The sequence below is a fragment of the Argiope bruennichi genome, chromosome 3, assembly GCF_947563725.1.
Source record: "Argiope bruennichi chromosome 3, qqArgBrue1.1, whole genome shotgun sequence".
NCBI classification, from domain to species: domain Eukaryota; kingdom Metazoa; phylum Arthropoda; class Arachnida; order Araneae; family Araneidae; genus Argiope; species Argiope bruennichi.
The window spans coordinates 11658059-11676755 of NC_079153.1; the positions used below are offsets into that span (position 1 = coordinate 11658059).

Below are 18697 nucleotides of genomic sequence, written 5' to 3' on the forward strand. Positions count from 1 at the left end.
AGGCTTTCTCTGTTATAATCCCATTATTAAAGAGTGTGTGAGAAAGTTTTGTGGAGACCACTCCCATTGGTTGTAATTTATGACAGTCTTTCAAAGCCAAAAATTCTTATTAATCCACTCTATAATCTTAGAAAATAAACTCTTTAAATCAGTGCTTGATTAAAGCTTTTTCACGCATTTTCTCCAATATACTTGCGTGCTGTTTTCTTTCCTGCATATCTTCATTCTAAGTTAGATAGATGGATTTACAGCATACAATATCAGAAGCTGATTATCAAAACAGTTCACGTAATCGAAAACATCAAAGATCTTTCAAAACTTTATGAAATTAGCTTTTGTTTTGAGATACAGTATCATTTAATTAAGAATTATTTTAACAACTTTTTTTGGAAAAAGAATGCATTTCCTTCAGAAAAAAGGACATTTTAAATAATAAGCTGTCTATTTCTTCTACAAAGATAATGCATAATAAAATCGGTTAATTACAAAGTATCTTTCAAAATTATATTTACCTAAAAAGGAAAAGTACTTTAAAAAAAAAAAAAATGGAGTATTTGCTATGTCTTTCAAAAATAACTTAATCAAGTACATAAATTCAGCAACAGATGTCGCCACGATAGCTCTGTTATGTGTGTAGTGGCTGGACAGGTGATTTTTTTTTTTCTTACGCACTTCGGCAGATAAATCTGTACTTTTATTGTGCTGAGAGAACGTTTACCTGATGGCGCGAAATGGGGGACGTTGACCCATATGTGGCAGAGAGGTACGAGATATCGAAGCGTCTGGGTAAAGGCGTAAGTTAAATTTTTGAATATTGATAAATATTTTTTAATTCTATCAACAATGAAAATGTGTTTAGTTTAATTTTGAACTGAATTTCACCCACACACGCTTTTATTTTGATTGATTTGTAGTTCAAAAGCGTGACTTGCGTTCAAAGTTCTCTTTCAAAACAGGTATTCTTGAGATAAAACAGGTGATTTTTTCACAACAAAGAGAAAGCCGAAATCTAACAGTGAAGTGCCTTTATAAAATGTTTATGTATTAAATTTATTTTTACATTTTTCCTTACATATTTATTAATTAAATAAAATATAGTTTTAACAAATAAATAGTGCTTAAAATTGAATTGATAAAAAAATTTTCTCACGTCTTCGCCGAAAGAAGTACTCTTTTGTTTTACTATTTATTTAGTAACTATTATGTCAATGATACAAATAATATTTAAATAACTTCACTCAATTTTTTTTTTTGTAAATAAAGTCATATATATTGATGGTTTTTTTTATATAAAATAATTAATATATTAATGCAACAATGAAAAACGAGAAGCTGTTTTTTTTTGGGGGGGGGGAAATGGGAATATGTTTTTGAAAGCTGATAAGTTATTCTTTAATGTAAATGAATTACTTTAATTTTATGATTCTTCAACTTACATGTCATGACATAACATTACTATTAAAATAAGTACCATTCTGTATTGCATGTTATCATTTGCCATATACTGCCATTTATTCTTTTAATTAATGATTTCAACTCTTTTATTGTAAAAAAAAATCTACTGAAATGTTTTTAGAATTCTGGAATTTAAAATGAATATACAAATGAAAAATTTATTTATAAATGTCCTAGCATTGTAAAATAATGTTTTTTTGTTTTATTATATATTTTTTTCATCTGTTTGCATTATTATTTCCTGTTATTTTAATTAATTCCTTTGTTCAGATTCTGAAAAGTAATAAGGTGTAATTAATATTACTATATATAAATAAATAATTTAATTTGTTGTTTTATTTCATATGCACATTAAGCAAACCGAAAATGTAAAAGTTTGTTCAATATTTATTGATTATTCTTTATCAATACCATTTCTGCCAAATTTCTTGCTTCAAAATTCACTGAAGATATTTTTTTAAATTTCAAATCATTGATAATGGGCAATTATGCAATTGAGAATCAACTTCATATATTTTGAATTATATATATCTTGATAAAAATGATTATAGCAATATAAAAAGCTGTAAGATTTATTGCAATTCATTCAGTTTTGAATGTTAAATTATGCATACTTGTATACAATTTTCAATACTGGACCAAAGATAATTTATAAAGTGGCAGCTGGATCCTAATTGTATAACTATATCTAACTCGAGTTATTCAAATAAATGCATCCAGTAAAATATCCAGTGGGTATACTTTATCTGATTGCTGTAGCTCTGATGCATTTTGCATTTGTTTGAGAACTTTAAGAAATTTTTATGTGAAAATTGATCTAATGCTAATTATGACATTTATTTCCTAATTATCTTGATTATTGAGTTTTTTACTTTTTGTTCTTGTGAACAATCATATTTATTCTGCAATTTCTTTAATACAAGATTTAAAAAATTATATAAAATCTGTTATTTTTCTACAGGCATATGGAATTGTGTGGAAGGCAACAGATAGAGCCAATAAAAAGATAGTTGCAGTGAAGAAGATTTACGATGCTTTTAGAAATAGAACAGATGCCCAAGTGAGAACAGCTACATTCATTTTCAAATAAAATATTATAAATCTGTTTGATTATTTTATCTCTACAATTTTGATATTTTTTCCAGCGCACATTTCGGGAAATATGGTATCTGCAGGAATTTCACAGTCATCCAAATATCATTACCCTCCTGGAAGTTGTCAAAGCAAAAAATGACAAAGATATTTATTTAGTTTTTGATTTCATGGGTAAATATAAATTTTATTTTATTCCTAAGAATATTTAGATTTTATTTAAAAAGAATCACCAAGAATAGATTTATGATCATTGCTTTTGAATTAAATGAATATTTTGTGTAATATGTAAAGCACACACACAAAAAAAGCTAAAAGTAAGTTTTCCATTGAAAATGTATTAGAAGGAACATCACTATTAGAGGCCTTGTTTGACCTAAAATGCATTCAACACTGTAAGTCATCATTATCCCATTCAAAGATATAACAAAAGTATGACAAAAATATATAATAATCTTGAAGTAGCACCCCCATACTTTTGGTATGTAAGCTAGTTACATTAATTGGCCCATATACCTAATGGTTTTGTTTCAGTAATAACTGGCTTATGAGTCAGTTAATTATAAAAGATTTTCAAACTGAATGCCCTTTTTACATATGTTTATACAAATGCATTTGATTATGTGAAGCTGTATCTAAATCACTTAACTCTTTCTGTGATCAAGCACGTTCTGCAATATTATGTATATGTACATAGTTTAATGAACTTGTTTTAAATTCAATAATTTTTTTAAATTCTTTTTATATTGTTATTTGCACATGCCCTATATGTTTTCATGTAAAATATTCCTTTTGATATGCATAACCCAAGTTTTAGAGTCCTTGTGCCCCTTTTGAAACACCCTGTATTCTCATCATTGTTTTGTTCTCAGTGCTTAGCCTTTATAAATGGTGTAGTCACTTTGAGATACATATTTGCTTTATAAGAGCTTTTTAAAATATTACTTTTTCTTATATACTTTACTGATTATAATATATTTTATTAAATTTAATCATTTTAGAAACTGATCTCCATCAGATGATAAAGAAAGGCATATTGAAGGAAGATTGGAAGCATGGCTTTATTATTTTTCAGTTACTCTCTGCCCTTTCCTATATACATTCAGCAAATGTGATACATAGAGATATTAAAGTAGGTTTCATACTTAATTTATTTTCAATATATTCACTAAAGCATTTCTTTCCCTTTATCTTTTACATTCATTAGCATTTCATTATATCTAACTAAAAGTAATTTATTTTATTAAATTGTGAATTTATCTAAATATTAAACAATTATATAATAATCACAGCAATGTAAAATAATCATTATATATAATGTAATGTTATGAACATAAAATAATTGGAATCTAAAAATTATTTCACAAATAGCTGGCTAGTTACATTTTTTTTCCAATTTTTGCTAATGTAATAAATATTAATATTTTGCTAATGTAATAAATATTCCTTATTCTGCTGAATTAAATAAAGTTAGAATTTTAATAAAAAAATGGTTACCATAATATGAAATTGGAAAATTAAAATAAATGCATCTGATTGAATAATAATTACGCATATAATATAAACATCATAAAAGTTAAATTTGTTAAAAGCATTTATGCTTAATATATCAACATTTTTAAATTGAATATGTATTTACCATTCGCAGTAATATAATGTATGTATACTAATTATAATTTTTTTTATACTTCTTATTAGAGAGTGAACATCAGCTCTATGCCTTGTTTCATTTTGTATTTATTTATAATACTGATTGTTATGAAATGAGATTATATCCAGTTGCATTATGCTTTTTAAACTTCTAAAACAGTTCTGTAGAAAGGGAAATATATAGACGAACAAAAGAAAATGTGGCTTCTTTATTTTTGTTTGATTATTGCTTTATACTTTTTATATTACTGTAAAAAATACACAATAATTGACTGAATTACAGTGTTTTAAATTCATTGTTATTTTAAAAAATATTTTAGTCATTAATGTAAGCTTGACAGTTTGTTAATTTTTGAGCTGCCTTCAAAGTAACTTATATATTTACTGTATAGTGTTTGATTAATTTTTTAATGAAGGCATTTCAAAATTAAAAATAAATAAATTTAAAAAAACTGCTCTCATATTTCATATCTCATATTCTGATAAAATATATTTGACTGGAAGTACTATGAGCTTATTTGATTTTATTATAGTTTTCAGAAAAAATTCTTTATTCTTCATTGATATAAAGAAAGAAATATAAAAGTTATCACAATAATGATGTTAATCAGTGGAAATTTTTTCCAGCCATCCAACATACTCATGAATCACAGGTGTGAATTAAAACTTGCTGATTTTGGGTTAGCTAGATCTTTAGAGCAAACTGGTGAATATGATGGGGATCCTACCTTAACAGAATATGTTGCCACTCGATGGTACAGAGCTCCTGAAATACTTCTTGGATCCAAGAGGTCAGAATTCTGAAAATTATCGATCATTGAATAACACATTTATTTTGTTCAATAAACATTTTCTTTTACTTATTAGAACTGAATTTCAGATATACCAAAGGAGTGGATATTTGGAGTGTTGGATGCATTATGGGTGAAGTCATTACTGGAAGACCTCTCTTTCCTGGAACTTCTACCTTAAACCAAGTGGAAAGAATCATGGCTGCTTTGCCTCATCCACTTCAAGCAGGTTTAAAAATATTTATTGAATTATGAAATGATAATTAAAATTTCTTATGCATAAATATAAAAGACTAGTCTGAGTCATTTTCTTCTGCATTCTGTAAATTTATTCATTTGTTTATTCTGCCATATAATATGAAAGGAAGTAAATTGAATAGCTCAGTATATCTTAAATTATATTATCTGACCTTAAGTCGAATTATGTTTATAATTTTAGAAGTTTTTAACAAAACAAAAATTTAAAATTATTGAATCTTTTATTAATGCTTCATTTATAAATTTCCTTCAAAAATGTATATTCAGGGTTTGTAAAAAGATGTAAAAAATAATTTTCTTACAAATAAATTTAAAATAATTTTTTACAGATATTGATAGCTTATGTACTGGCTATGCAGCATTTGTTTTAGGAAGGGCTGCTAATAAGTAAGTTCTGTTTTTAATTTATTAAAATTTATAGAAACTTATTTATAATAATTATTTTTAAAAACCTAGCTAAAAATTACAAAAATATAATAATAATTTTTTCCTATCCATTACTTTGAATAACATTATGAACACATTTGATTTTGTTATTATACATGACAATATTACTTTTATAGGCCAAAGCGTCTTTTGAGAAATGTTCTTATTAATGGATCAAATGATGCCCTTGATTTGCTTACTAAACTCCTCACTTTGAATCCAAACCACCGACTGACAGCCAAAGATGGATTAAAACATCCTTATATTGCTAGGTAAGCAAAGTCAATGACTTTTAAAATACAAAAATTTTTTATTACTTCAAATTTTTATACTTCGGTTGCATAGTTTATAGATATTGTTTATAAGTTTTATCTATTTGTGTGCTTTACTTAACATTTTAGCAATTCTTATGTTAATTTCTTTCCCATGGTATTATGTCAAAATGATCCTGTTTGATTTATTTGTATTTTTAAACTATTTTATGTGCTTTCTTGGTGACATCTCAAGAAATAATAAAAAATTCAATTATGAAAACTATTTATTATTATTACATGTATTTTCATTCAGATTTCATGTCATTCATTATAGCCATTCAAAGAATTAAAAGTGGTTTTTTTATTTTTTATTATTATTATACAAATACTGGTATAGTATATCATAGTATTGCTCGGAATGAAAATATTTTCATGTCTATATTTACAACACACAACATATTTTATATACAGCATTTATTATTAGAGCCAGTAATTAGAAATAATACTATTATGCCATTCATTTTATGTATTCATATTGCTTAGTCACAGAATTGAAATGACCTTTGACGTGTTTTTATTCATATAACTCTTTCAAGAAAATTTTAAACCCTTTCCCAGAAATAAACTCAGACAGAAAGATTGTCAAAGAGTTAGGCATGTTTTATTAAAATATGTAGCTGATCTTAATGTGTATAATTTAATGTTTGACAAAACATTCAGCAATCTTTATAAACAATACCTTTTACATATTTTTGCAAACAAAACAAATGGATTTACATATTTATTTTTGAAATGAAAGAAAAACAAATAAAACTAGAAGATTGGAGTCAAATATGCAGTGTCAACTTTTGTGGTCCATTTCTCAGTTGACTATATTAATGAGAATTTTGTAATTCCAAGGAAAAATTTTTGCAAACAAAACAAATCTAATCTGAGAAAGATTTTATCTAACTTGTTTGATGGTAGGTCAGTAAATTGTAAGTTCTTTGACTTATTAAATGATGAAATGCAGAAAAAAAATCCATCATTGTTAATAAATGTGAGTAGTTTGCATGTTATTATCCACATGAAATTAAGTTGTTTCCTCACGGGATGTTGATTTTTTTTTTTTTTTTTAAATCTAGCATACATTGTTTATTCAAAAGTTTGCTGCAGACCCTCAAAAATTTTTAGAGATTTAAATAATACTCTCCAGAAAATTATTTTTAGAACCATTAAATCATTTCCAGAAAATTATTTGTAATGGTTAGAGAATGCAATTGATACTAAATGAATAATCAAAATGTGGGACAAACTTGATATTTCCACTTAGTTACAAATGTTGTAAAGGATGTGTTAAAAATGTACGAGAGGGCAAATTTCCCATACCAAAATTTAAACCATATAAATATGTTGCAAAGTACAGCAAAGATCTGGCTGTACCTGTCCACCCGAGGTATTTTTCCCACATCATTGATTTAAATTAGCCAATCTTTTTTAATACTCTATTAGAAGCACTGTACACTTTTGAATCAGTTTTTAAAAAAGATAATCACTGACTGTTTGAACACTTTTAATGCCATGAAAAATGGTGTCTGTCATGTCACTTCTATTCACTATCTCGGAAGACCTCTTGTTAAATGCTTGCTTAAAATTTAGTTCTTTTTTTAAAATCGTGCTTAGGTATCATGGGCAAGAATCTCCAACAGAACTTGGGAAAGCAGTACCACCCTTATGTGATGACACAAAATTATCTGTAGATCAGTACAGAGATAAGCTGTATGAGGTAAAATATTAATTATTTTTAGCATTGTGTAAAACAGCAAATAATTGTTCATATAAATTAAAAATGCGTGAAATTTATTGATTCTTATTTGAAAATATTTATTTTTCATTGTTAATTTCAGATGATTGGAGAAAATGAAGAACGAAAACAAGTATCCCCAATGCCACCCATTCAAATTCCCTCACTTTCAGGTAAAAAATATGTTTTTTACTGAAAATCATGATTAAATAACAAAAAAAAAAAAAAAAAAAAAAAAAAAAATCTTTTTTAACTTTTCAATAAATTACTTTGCATAAAAACTTCAGTGTGGTGTTTTCAGAGAAGAAAAATGAAAAAAGGTTATTTGTTAAACAACGTACCTTTGATGAAATTCCTACCATAGATGTGAGTAGCCTGTTTCTAAATATTTTTCTTTTTGTCTTCTTTATAAAATGAATACCTACCTTTGTTTCTGAATATATTAAGCAAATGGCTAAAAAATATAAGATGTTATCTGTTTAAAACATTACTTCAAATTGGTACTAAGATTTTTAAATAAAATATATCTAAGAACCCATTGATACTATAGAAGTAGAAAAGTGCTTGATTTAGAAATATCATTTCTAATTAATACCTAAAATCCTTTGATAGGAACGTAAGGAAGCTCTTTTGCGAAATCAAATAGCAAAAAAGCAACCTATGGCACCCATGGCTAGGAAAACATTGACCCCACCTTTACTTGCAGAGAGGGGTAAATTTAGCTTGGGATTTCGTCATCCAGTTGTATTAAGAGGCCAGGAAACAAGTTCTGCAGTAAGTCATAGTTGAAATTAATTTTTAAATAAAACATTTTATTTTAGTGAGAAAGTAAAATTTTTATGGTGTAGTAATTGAATTATGTTCTGTATGCTGAAGAAGAGGAGTATAATGTTCAAATATCTTTTGAAAGAATATTTATGCAATCTTATTTTAAAGTTTATTTTGTATAAACATCTATCTTATTTTATAGTCTGCTTGTGCAATGGATTCATCTGCTGAGAAAAGAACTGAACGAAAATTTGGAAGACGTCAATTCGGAAATCTGGCAAATCAATCCTTGTCAAGTTCTGCTAAAGCCGAGTTACAAAGTTACAGCCAAGATTTAACTTATGGTACAATAACAGTAACTGGCCTGCAGGCTTTAAGAGAACGACGATGGTAAAATTCATAAGGCCTCCAGCATTTTAAAATTATTTCTAATGGTTCCTTTACACTATGAATTATTTTAAAATATTTATTTTTCATTTCGATTTTAACATCGTATTTTTGTTGATTCATGAAAATAGTGCAAGTCTTTGAACTGATGTTGCAAAAGATATTTTGGATTTGTTGCCAGTTTTTTTTCTGTGATAGCATTTAAGAACAGTTGAAATTTTAAGTATTTCATTTTTTAATCTGTTCATTTATGTACTGATGCTTGTTGTAATTTATACATTTCATGTTTTTGTTGGGAAAAAAATCTTTCAAATGTCCAGGTAATTTTTATAAACTATGGTAATGAAAGTTTTGCTTGAACAGGAAAGTATTAGTTGGGCAAAATTTGCTAGCTTTATAAAATCAATTTAAATGTTCAAATTATGTCATACAATTATTTATTTCAAGAAATTTTATAGGATTAATTACATTTCTAAAAATATTCTTGTTTTATGTTTAATAAAAATTAATATGCATTTCATTTTTTAAATTAAATCCTTACAACTTTATATAAAAAAAATATAATTATATCACTGTTAATGATCGTCAGTAATTATTTAAATAGTTAATAGACATAAAAAAAATCTAATGTATTACTTGAGATCAAAATATTTAAATTCTGTTAAATTAATACACATTTGAATATACCATGTAGCCTATACTTGATTTTATTTGTCAGTAATTGAAATTACTGATAAAAAAAGAAGCACCCAATGAATCAGAAAATATTTAACAAAGGTCATTATTTCATCTTGTTACATTAATTTATTTTGTTAAAAAAATTTTAAATGTTTGTTTTTGTTTTGAGCATAATGCTTTGAGTTGTTTCTATTGATCATCATGCATTATTTTAACTATCAAAATATATAATTTTTGTTATATATATTTTTTACCTCTGTTATAAATGACTAGGTATTCTGTATTAAACTCTTCTGATTAGACTAAATCAAAATATGAAATTTCTGATTAAATTGATGAATAGTTGTTGTATTTATTTGAGATATACTTTAAGAGATGATATATTCAGTTTTAAATGTAAACAACACAGAATTATTATTGTTATTATACAGCATGCATCAAGTATTCAAAGGAATTTTTGACATAATTTCTTTAGAATGTTTCTGCCAATAATGATATATCATTAAGCTACAAATTCCATTCGAAACTTGAATACATCACCCCTTTTTAGTATGCATATATCATGAATGCAACATGTTGCCACGGTAAAGCTTAGAAATCATTATCATACATATTGTATTAAAAAACTGGGTAATTACACTTTCTTTAGGAGACACTTGTTATTGCAACACTCAGAAATTTCTTATTTGCAATATTTTATTTTATGATCTAAGGAATAGTTTTTTCCCCCTTTTTTAATTTACACAAGTCAAAATTCCGGCCATTTTTAAAAAAAACTGAGTAAAAAAGGTAAAGGTACCTTTTTGCTCTGCTATGAACAAATAAAAACTAGTCATATGTGAGCACAGATAAGTTTTGTCCAATGTATTTTTGTATAGTGCCATGTATTTTTAAAGGGTTATAGTTCCAAGAAGGACAATTCTATTTAAATGTTTAATACTTCATAAGGCTATCTGAATTTTAAATGATAGCACTGGCACTGGAAATTATTGCACATGTAAGTGTCTATTTTTACTCTAGTCAATATATGTTTCTAAGATTTAAAAAAAAAATGTTATTTTCTGAAAAGTGAGAAATTCTTTCAAAATTAATCAATTCAGGATTTAAATTTTAATTCTTGGTGGTTAGCACTTATATATATATTATTATTATTATGGTAAATAAAATTTTTCTTTGAATAGCAAATAAAAAAAAAACAGATTAGTTTATTTGTATATTTAAATATTATTTTTTCTTTTTTAATCATATAACAAGCTTCTTCATGAAAACATTTTAATCAATGCAATGGTATTATTAAAAACATCCATTAAAAATTGAATTTTATCTCTATTAAGATTTAATCTATATTAATAAGGTATATAATTTAATCAAGCACAGAAATGTGTATATAAATAATAATTTCCATCCAAGTTAAAATTCTATGTGAGCAGCATTCCATCCAATTCAATTTGGCAGAATTGCAGATGAATAAAAATGTAACATAATGTATAAGATATGTAATATTTTTTTATTTATTGAAATCTAATTAATATATATATTTAAAGCGTAAATCCAGCTCAAACACTGCCTTTTGTAAAATTAGCTAAGAAATTCTGGATGCAGATGTATTTAGCTTTTGTTACTAACTAGATTTTTTCTTCAATATATTCTGTTTCATATATTATTGTTCCACTTATTTCAATATATTCATCTGTATAAACATAGGGTTTGGTTATTGGTTTTGTTACAGAATTAAAGCATCTGTATAAGTAGGAATTATTATGTTTTTCTGTTTATATCTTAAGGAATTATATCTACCATTAATTTTAATGATATGAAACTTTCATACGCTTATGCCATAAAATATGATTAAAATGTATGAATATGAAAAGTCTCAAATTGATTAATGTAGATATCTTCTAATTTATTTCAAATGACTTTTATTTCTTGATTAGTTTAAATCCATTTTCATGTTTTTCATTGCTTTTTTCTGATTTTAAATTCCATGTATTTATCTATAGGATTTGATCTAACAAAATAAATATATGTATAAGAGTTATTTTAATTCTGGAATATTAATTAACAATTTAATTAAATCTGATTGTCGTTTCCTAAGATGAAACACATATTTCTACAAATAAGGCATGCTTTGTTGTAAAGTTTTGTGCTATATTTTTTAATTATAATAAGGTGATACAGTTGTTGGGCTGTTTTATTTTTATATGATAAGTTTGATCTCAACTATATTTTAAGCATTCCTTTTATTTATATACGAATTTTTAGAATGTATTGTATTTATTTAAATAAAAATTATCCGCTGAATTAGTTTTTCTTCTTGCACACAGAGGTGGCGGCAGCTATTTCCCAAGGGGGGGGGGGCAAGTAACATTTCTAAAATTTAGCTTCCAGATATCACATAATAATCAATTTTACATTTTGAAAGTAATTAGCTTATATAATTAATAAAAAAGTAATTATAATAAGTAATTATTTGAACTGTTTATCAAATAATTGTATATATGCTTACAAATACTTTCAATATGTAAATTTAATAATAATATTTTTAACGGAAAGAAAAGAAATAATGGAAATGTAAATTAGTGCATATATATCACAACAAATAAGATATACCGCTTTGACACTGTAAATAAATTTGCACATTATTATTAAAATCTCATGACAAAATAAAATAATTGCTGGAACAATAGAAAATAATCGATTTATTATTACATGTATATACATATATATTAGTCATTAAAATATTTATCATTTTCATACTTTAATACAATTGTATCCTACTGTTAGGATATAATTCATCAAAAATTTTGATTATCTTATTCAAATCAAGATTTTTGGATCTTTTTTATAAACTCCTAATATCATTAGGCTTTTTAGAGTTTTTTCTAACATTGTAATTCTCAAGTAGTTTTTGACAAGATGCATAGTACTGAAATAAGAATAGTACAGGCAATTATTAATAAGCAATTGAGTTCAAAAAAGGCTTCGGCAACGGATGAAACGTATTTTTGGAATTCCAGCAAACTAGCAGGTTTGTTGGAATTCTTTCGCTTCATAACCTTTTCCATATTTTTCAATTCAATCAACAGATCATCAATATTTGCTCCATACAGCTGAGTGAAAGCAAAGATGTCCTCCTCCTCTAGGAAATTAGGAGATCCAGGAACGAGAGCCCTCACGCCTAATATGATAGACTTGCTGTTGTTGCTGAATCTGTGGTCTATTTCAGCCAAAATCTTATCTATGACAGTTATAATTGTCCTGTAAAAAATTATTAATATGTAATTATGCATCTATTTACAAATCAGCATTTGACCATATTTACAAAAGAAAAATACTAACTGTCGAGTTTGCAATCAATATTTCACTGTATATTTTTCAATTTAATGTTGTTGTTTTTTTATTATCTTATGCATAATATATAAGCAAAGCTAAACTTACCTGCAATATACACCATAATTGTTGACTTCTTCTTTCTCTGCAGGGGATTCTACTAGGTAGTTTTTTAGGTCCTTTTTCATCTTCTTCAAGCTCTATTTCTTGAAAAACCAGTGTTGCTTGGTCCCACATTTTTTTAATGATGATTTTTTTCTCATTTTAATTAAATCATCTTTTAAAGTGTACAAAAGAATTAAGGTTTCTGAATAATCTTGTTTAGGATCTTGAAGTAAATCAGAAGTTGTTTTTGATAATTGAAATATCGTCCTTAATGCGAAGATCAACTTAATGAAGGATGGTTTAAATTGATATATTAATCCTCGTGCATCCACTATTCTGTCCGAATTGTTAGAGCAACTATTACTTATTTTGTAAAGAAGTGCATAAATGCACTTCATTCTTTTGGAAACTATATTCAGCTTAGAGGCTTGACATGCCCATCTTGTTTCTGAAATGGACTTTAGTTCTATTATTTTCATTTTATTGATATTTTGAATTTCTATCCATTGTGGATGAATGGTGCTACAACTTATAAAAGAATATAATTTTTGTAATATCGATATGCAGTCTGTAACACATTGGATTGATTGCACTACATCTACTATTACTAAATTTAATTTGTGGTTAAAGCAATGAATATAATTTGCTAAAGGAGCAAAATCTCTTTTTATCCACTCCAGCATGTTTGCCAGAAACCACTGAAGCACCGTAATATGCTTGACCAATGCATTTTTCTAAGTTGATGTTGTTCATTTTAAAGACTTTAATTATTTTATCTGTTAAGAAATCAGCATTTAAGGAGCTTAATTCCTCCACAGAAAGAAATTCTTCATAAATGCTATCGTTATATAAATAACGCACAGCAATGGATAACTGCTCTCTTTTCCCCAAATCTTTACATTCGTCTGCAAAAATTGAAAAAAATTCTGCTTTTTTTACTTCATTTGAAATTTCCTTTTGCACCTCCTCTGCCATAATGCCCAACAGTGCTTTTTGTATAGAAAGGTGAGTATATTTGGAATTGGATGGCCCATTCCTGATTTTTCGCGCAATGATATCATCATGTTTTGCAACTAAAGCCAGCATACATAAAAAATTTCCACCATGTGGTCCATAATCAATGACATCCTTTTTTATAGTTACGTCTGACTGACGAAATTCATTAGATTCTCTAATGCCAATTTTTTGCTGTGCAATTCAAAGGAGAATTTCGCATAAAGTGTGCATATAATGCCTGTTTTCATTTACTATTGTTGCTTTCTCCTTACTTAATTGCATCAGTATATTCCCTTTATTTTGGGACTCCTTAAATAAGTTGCAGTTAACCACGGCTGTGCAATGGGAAGAACTTAATTGATGCTTGAGCAATCGGTTTTCTTTGTTATCCTTCCCGTAACATTTCTTCCAATGTCTAAAGCCATTGACTCGAATTGCATCATTGAATGGATCGTCAGCATTATCATGGAGAAAATGCTTGCAATAATAGCAAAATACTGCATCCTTGGATACAGAATATTCGAGCCATTCATATTCATAAAAGTTTTTTGTAAATGACAGGAAGAATTTTCCATCCTTGTGCAAGGGATATGATTCTAAATCTGGTCTTGTAGGCATGCCATTTCTAGTCCTTGAAATATCACTCTGTCCAGGTGGTAAGTATTTATTTTCTAGAACAGAAATTAAGTTCTATTTGGTTCCAAGAATCTCTATCTTCACATTGGGAATCATTTGCTTGGCTATTTTCTTCATCGTCACTAGCCATTGAATCAGTATCGACATCATGATCAGTAGATATATTTAAATTTCCATCAAAATCTAAAAAAAAAGTAGGAAAAACCTTAACAAAATTTTTTTTAAGTAACTCTCGTTGCATGTTCGTTAAAATAATGATATCTTTCGCTGTAAAAAAAAAAAAAAACTTATATTTAGAAACTGCAATTACTAAGCATTTGAATCCATCAGAATCTAGAGCATTCATTCGATTATGGTTCAATTTTAGAAAGTTTTTCATACATTTTTTTCCTTTATATTTTTTAGAAATTTTTTTCGAATTTGTATTTGAGTTTTGAATAAATGAATCTCGAAAGTTTTCAACAGCATTTTTCAAATCAAACTGATTTTTAAATATGGAGATTTTCTGCACTTCTTTTGGAATGTTTCATCTAGGGATTGCAATACCGGGATACCGAATACCGGTATTTTGAGCCATTTGTACAATTTTGTAATACCGGTATTCACAACTTTAAATAACGGTTTTTCGGTATTTACTAGAAATTTTTAAAATTGTCTCCACTATATATTCAGGGATCGCGAACATAGTAAAACAGTATACGTTTTTGTTTTTATGTCTCCCTAACGGGCGGAATTAATTAACTAATTAATGGCTTAATTAATTTCTTAAATCTAAATTAGCGAAACATGGATTATCCCTGAAAGAAAATATTGTATCCATAACGACTGAGGGAGCAAGAATTATGAAAAAAGTTGGAAAGTTGATTGGTGCAAATCGGCATTTGTGCTATGCACATGGAATTCAATTAAGAGTAATAGATGTATTACTCCTAAAAAAATAAAGAACAGAAGAATCCAAATACTGTGGATATAAAAACTTCGGATTCCAACTTTGAAGAGAGTAAGAGTTAGAGTGATTTTGACAATGAAGATAATGACAATGTAATTGTTGAAGAAGATATTGCTAATGAGGATGAAATATTAACCTATCAAGAATTGCTTCCTATAATTTATAAAGTTAAAAAATTGTTAAGATATTTAAACGTTTCCTTATAAAAAAGGATATATTACTAAAATATATACTAACTGAAAATAAAACAGAATATATGTTAATATTAGATTCTAAAGCACGTTGGAAGAGTTTACTCCTAATGATGGAACGATTTTTGAAACTGAGAAATCCAATCCAAAAAGCAATAATCGACTTAAACCTGTAAATTAATTTTTCAGATGGTGAATTCGACTTAATATCCAGAACTATATCAGCTCTACTTCCAATAAAACTGACTATTGAGGCATTATGTCGGACAGATTCTAATTTATTAACAGCTAATGCAACAATAAATATCATGTTGCAGTCACTGAAAGAACAGCACACATCACTATCTAAAGAATTATATATTACATTGAAAAATCGCACAGAAGAAAGGCATACCGAAATAGAAAATGTCTTATGGTATTTACATAATTATAACGATTTTAAAAATGAAAAAGAAGAAAAGAAAATAACCTATTCAAATCTGATTAAGTTTAGAGTAAATTTTCTTAAAATTCTTTACCCACAAACCTATCCACATTCAAAAGAATTCGGTTCAATTATCGAAGATTATGATGTCACTACTGTCAATAGTGAAAAGGAATTGTCTCTTGAACAAAAATTAGAATTAGTGATAAATAAAAAAAATTTCAACGAACCAAAATACAATACAGAAATCAGCTATATCCAAATCCATCCGACGAGAAATTGATTTATTTGAAGATGAGGGATTTAGAGGTAAATACGTGAAAAAAATATATCGCGCATTGCTAACAGTACCACCAGCTAGCGTAAATGTCGAAAGAGCGTCTTCGACAGATGGTAATTTTTACACAAAATTACTTTTCAGGTTTAATGACAGTACAATTGATGCATTATGTTTTTTAAGATCACATTTCAAAAAGTTGTAATAGTACCCCAGACTGAATAGTGATATTTACACTTTTTTGTGAATTAAATAAATAAGATGTTCTTTTACTTTTTTGTGATTTTATACTGTTATAATTTATGTTACAAATTATTTTTTGTGACATTTACACTCTCTAACAAAACTGGCAAATAAAACAAAGAAACAAATATGTTTTCTTTCTTTTTCTAAAATTTCTAATACCGGTATTAAGATTTAAAAAATACCGAATACCGGTATTGAAATTTTGGTCCGGTATTGCAATCCCTAGTTTCATCTGAATAGAAAATAGAACGGCAAATTCTTTAGATGTGAATGTGGTGTCTAATTATTGTAAAATAGCTATATGTAATCCGATGAGACCGCTTACAGCGGTACTTATCTCTAAATCTAGAAACATATCAGTTCTCCGAACTTGCTTTTTTATTGCCTCGAAAATATATGAATGTATCAAAAAGTATCTAACATACGATAATTTGTCATGTCTAAATATTTCATAAAAATAATTCAAAAAGTATAAATTTCGCAGAGTTTTCACGAAATAATAAAATGTTATGAATAATTACTTTGGTATTCAGAATCATTTTCATTTTTCTTTGTTGGGTTGTTTTCTCGGGTTTCACTGGTCGTTGAATCCGAAATCATTTCTTCTGATTCATAATTTTCGATTGTCATTTTTAAATTTTCATCCATATCTAGATGAAGAATAATATTTTAATTTAACAAAATCTAACAAGATAGAAAACGTGCAAACGAACTCTCATGAAATAAAGAAAATATATATAAAATGACTCGCCTGTTTCATATTAAATGTTCCTAAAAAGTTTCATAATTTAGTTAAAAATGATGACATCTCGATATTTGATGTATGATTCATCATTGCCTTTAATAAAGTAGTTCAACTATTAAAGTTAAGAGCATTTTTATATTTCATTTTTAAACGCTCCATGGAGTTTCATTTAAAATTTCGAGAGGTAAAAATCAAATTGATTAATATTAAAGGAAGTTTATTTCTTCCCCCTTTTACTCAATAAAATTCTTCATCAACTTAATTTTGATTTTTAATCAGATATTGATACTAATTTTTATCTCAGTGTTAAAAATTTTCTGGCCAGGATGTCTGAAATATTTTGGAAGAGTGGTTTCAATTTCTTCTATTACCCATTAGAAAATTATCAATATTTGAGACTATCCTATACGGAATGCTTAACATTTAATTACGCTGAGATCTAATTCTAGAAAAAATATTGTTATATTTCATTAGAGATTTTAATTATATCGATCGAAACACAAATTGTGAAAATAAATTTCCTTTAATTGCTTATTATGATCATGGAAATATTTGATCGGACTTTAAGGAATTCATATTTAACTTTTTTGAATTCAATACTAATTTGACAAAATTTTTAATCATCAGGGTCTCTTTTTAATCTTATAAACTACCTCATTATCAAGAAAATTAAATTAATCAAAAAGTGCTTTAATATATAAATATCTATTGTTGGATAATGATAAAATATCTAAAATAATATTTAATGAAATGAAATAATTCAATCTGAAAATATATAAAATATTTCCCGAAAAGTTACTTAGAATACATGATTTATGAATTTTCTTTTCTTTTTCAAAATATAATTATACGAAAAGAATGAATGCCCAAGAACAGTCGTAGCAAGAGGAAGCATAGAAAACGATAAATAATTTATTTACCTTTGACAGCGGCACCTTGAGCTTTTATCGCCTTCAAGCCGAGAAACTTTTGAGGATATAATTTCCCATGGACTTCTCCATTTCTTCATTCCCACTTCTAAGACGAGCTATCCGATTTTGTTGTTCTAGTTCAGGATGTTTCACACTCGTGTGTCTTTTAGCGTAATCATTGTCAAAGCGTTCTTTACACAGAACGCATTCAACTTTGTATCGATTGCGCCTGGCTAACATTTCTCGTTAAATGAATGAAATCTATACTGTTGTAATGCCGGCTAGCTATATAATATGAACATGGAAACAAAATTCAAACAGTATTGTAATAAAAAAAAAACTTTC

General features: G+C 26.9%; 2 protein-coding genes across 2 annotated transcripts; one reads left to right on the plus strand and one right to left on the minus strand.

The window, feature by feature from the left end:
* Window positions 1–671: 671 nt before the first annotated feature.
* On the plus strand, window positions 672–11785 carry LOC129964072 (mitogen-activated protein kinase 15-like). Its single transcript, XM_056078747.1, has 13 exons — window positions 672–794; window positions 2417–2515; window positions 2601–2721; window positions 3549–3679; window positions 4825–4988; window positions 5078–5217; window positions 5576–5633; window positions 5810–5944; window positions 7589–7691; window positions 7813–7882; window positions 8011–8075; window positions 8322–8483; window positions 8680–11785. The coding sequence occupies exons 1-13, from the start codon at window positions 732–734 to the stop codon at window positions 8869–8871; spliced, it is 1503 nt and encodes a 500-aa protein (XP_055934722.1). The 5' UTR covers window positions 672–731; the 3' UTR covers window positions 8872–11785.
* Window positions 11786–12385: 600 nt separating this feature from the next.
* On the minus strand, window positions 12386–14751 carry LOC129963809 (uncharacterized). The gene is made up of 2 exons (XM_056078376.1): window positions 12981–14751; window positions 12386–12800 (listed from the first exon to the last, which is right to left on the minus strand). The coding sequence occupies exons 1-2, from the start codon at window positions 13058–13060 to the stop codon at window positions 12440–12442; spliced, it is 441 nt and encodes a 146-aa protein (XP_055934351.1). The 5' UTR covers window positions 13061–14751; the 3' UTR covers window positions 12386–12439.
* Between the last annotated feature and the right edge of the window lie 3946 nt (window positions 14752–18697).

What these genes read in the sequence shown, in the direction of transcription:
- LOC129963809 (XM_056078376.1), bottom strand. Translation starts at nt 13,060, where the DNA reads ATGAAAAAGGACCTAAAAAACTACCTAGTAGAATCCCCTGCAGAGAAA. An exon ending in AATTATGGTGTATATTGCAG is followed by an intron (nt 12,801 to 12,980) that starts GTAAGTTTAGCT and finishes AATTTTTTACAG; the next exon opens with GACAATTATAACTGTCATAG.
- LOC129964072 (XM_056078747.1), top strand. Translation starts at nt 732, where the DNA reads ATGGGGGACGTTGACCCATATGTGGCAGAGAGGTACGAGATATCGAAG. An exon ending in GCCTCATCCACTTCAAGCAG is followed by an intron (nt 5,218 to 5,575) that starts GTTTAAAAATAT and finishes AATTTTTTACAG; the next exon opens with ATATTGATAGCTTATGTACT. An exon ending in TTAGGAAGGGCTGCTAATAA is followed by an intron (nt 5,634 to 5,809) that starts GTAAGTTCTGTT and finishes TTACTTTTATAG; the next exon opens with GCCAAAGCGTCTTTTGAGAA.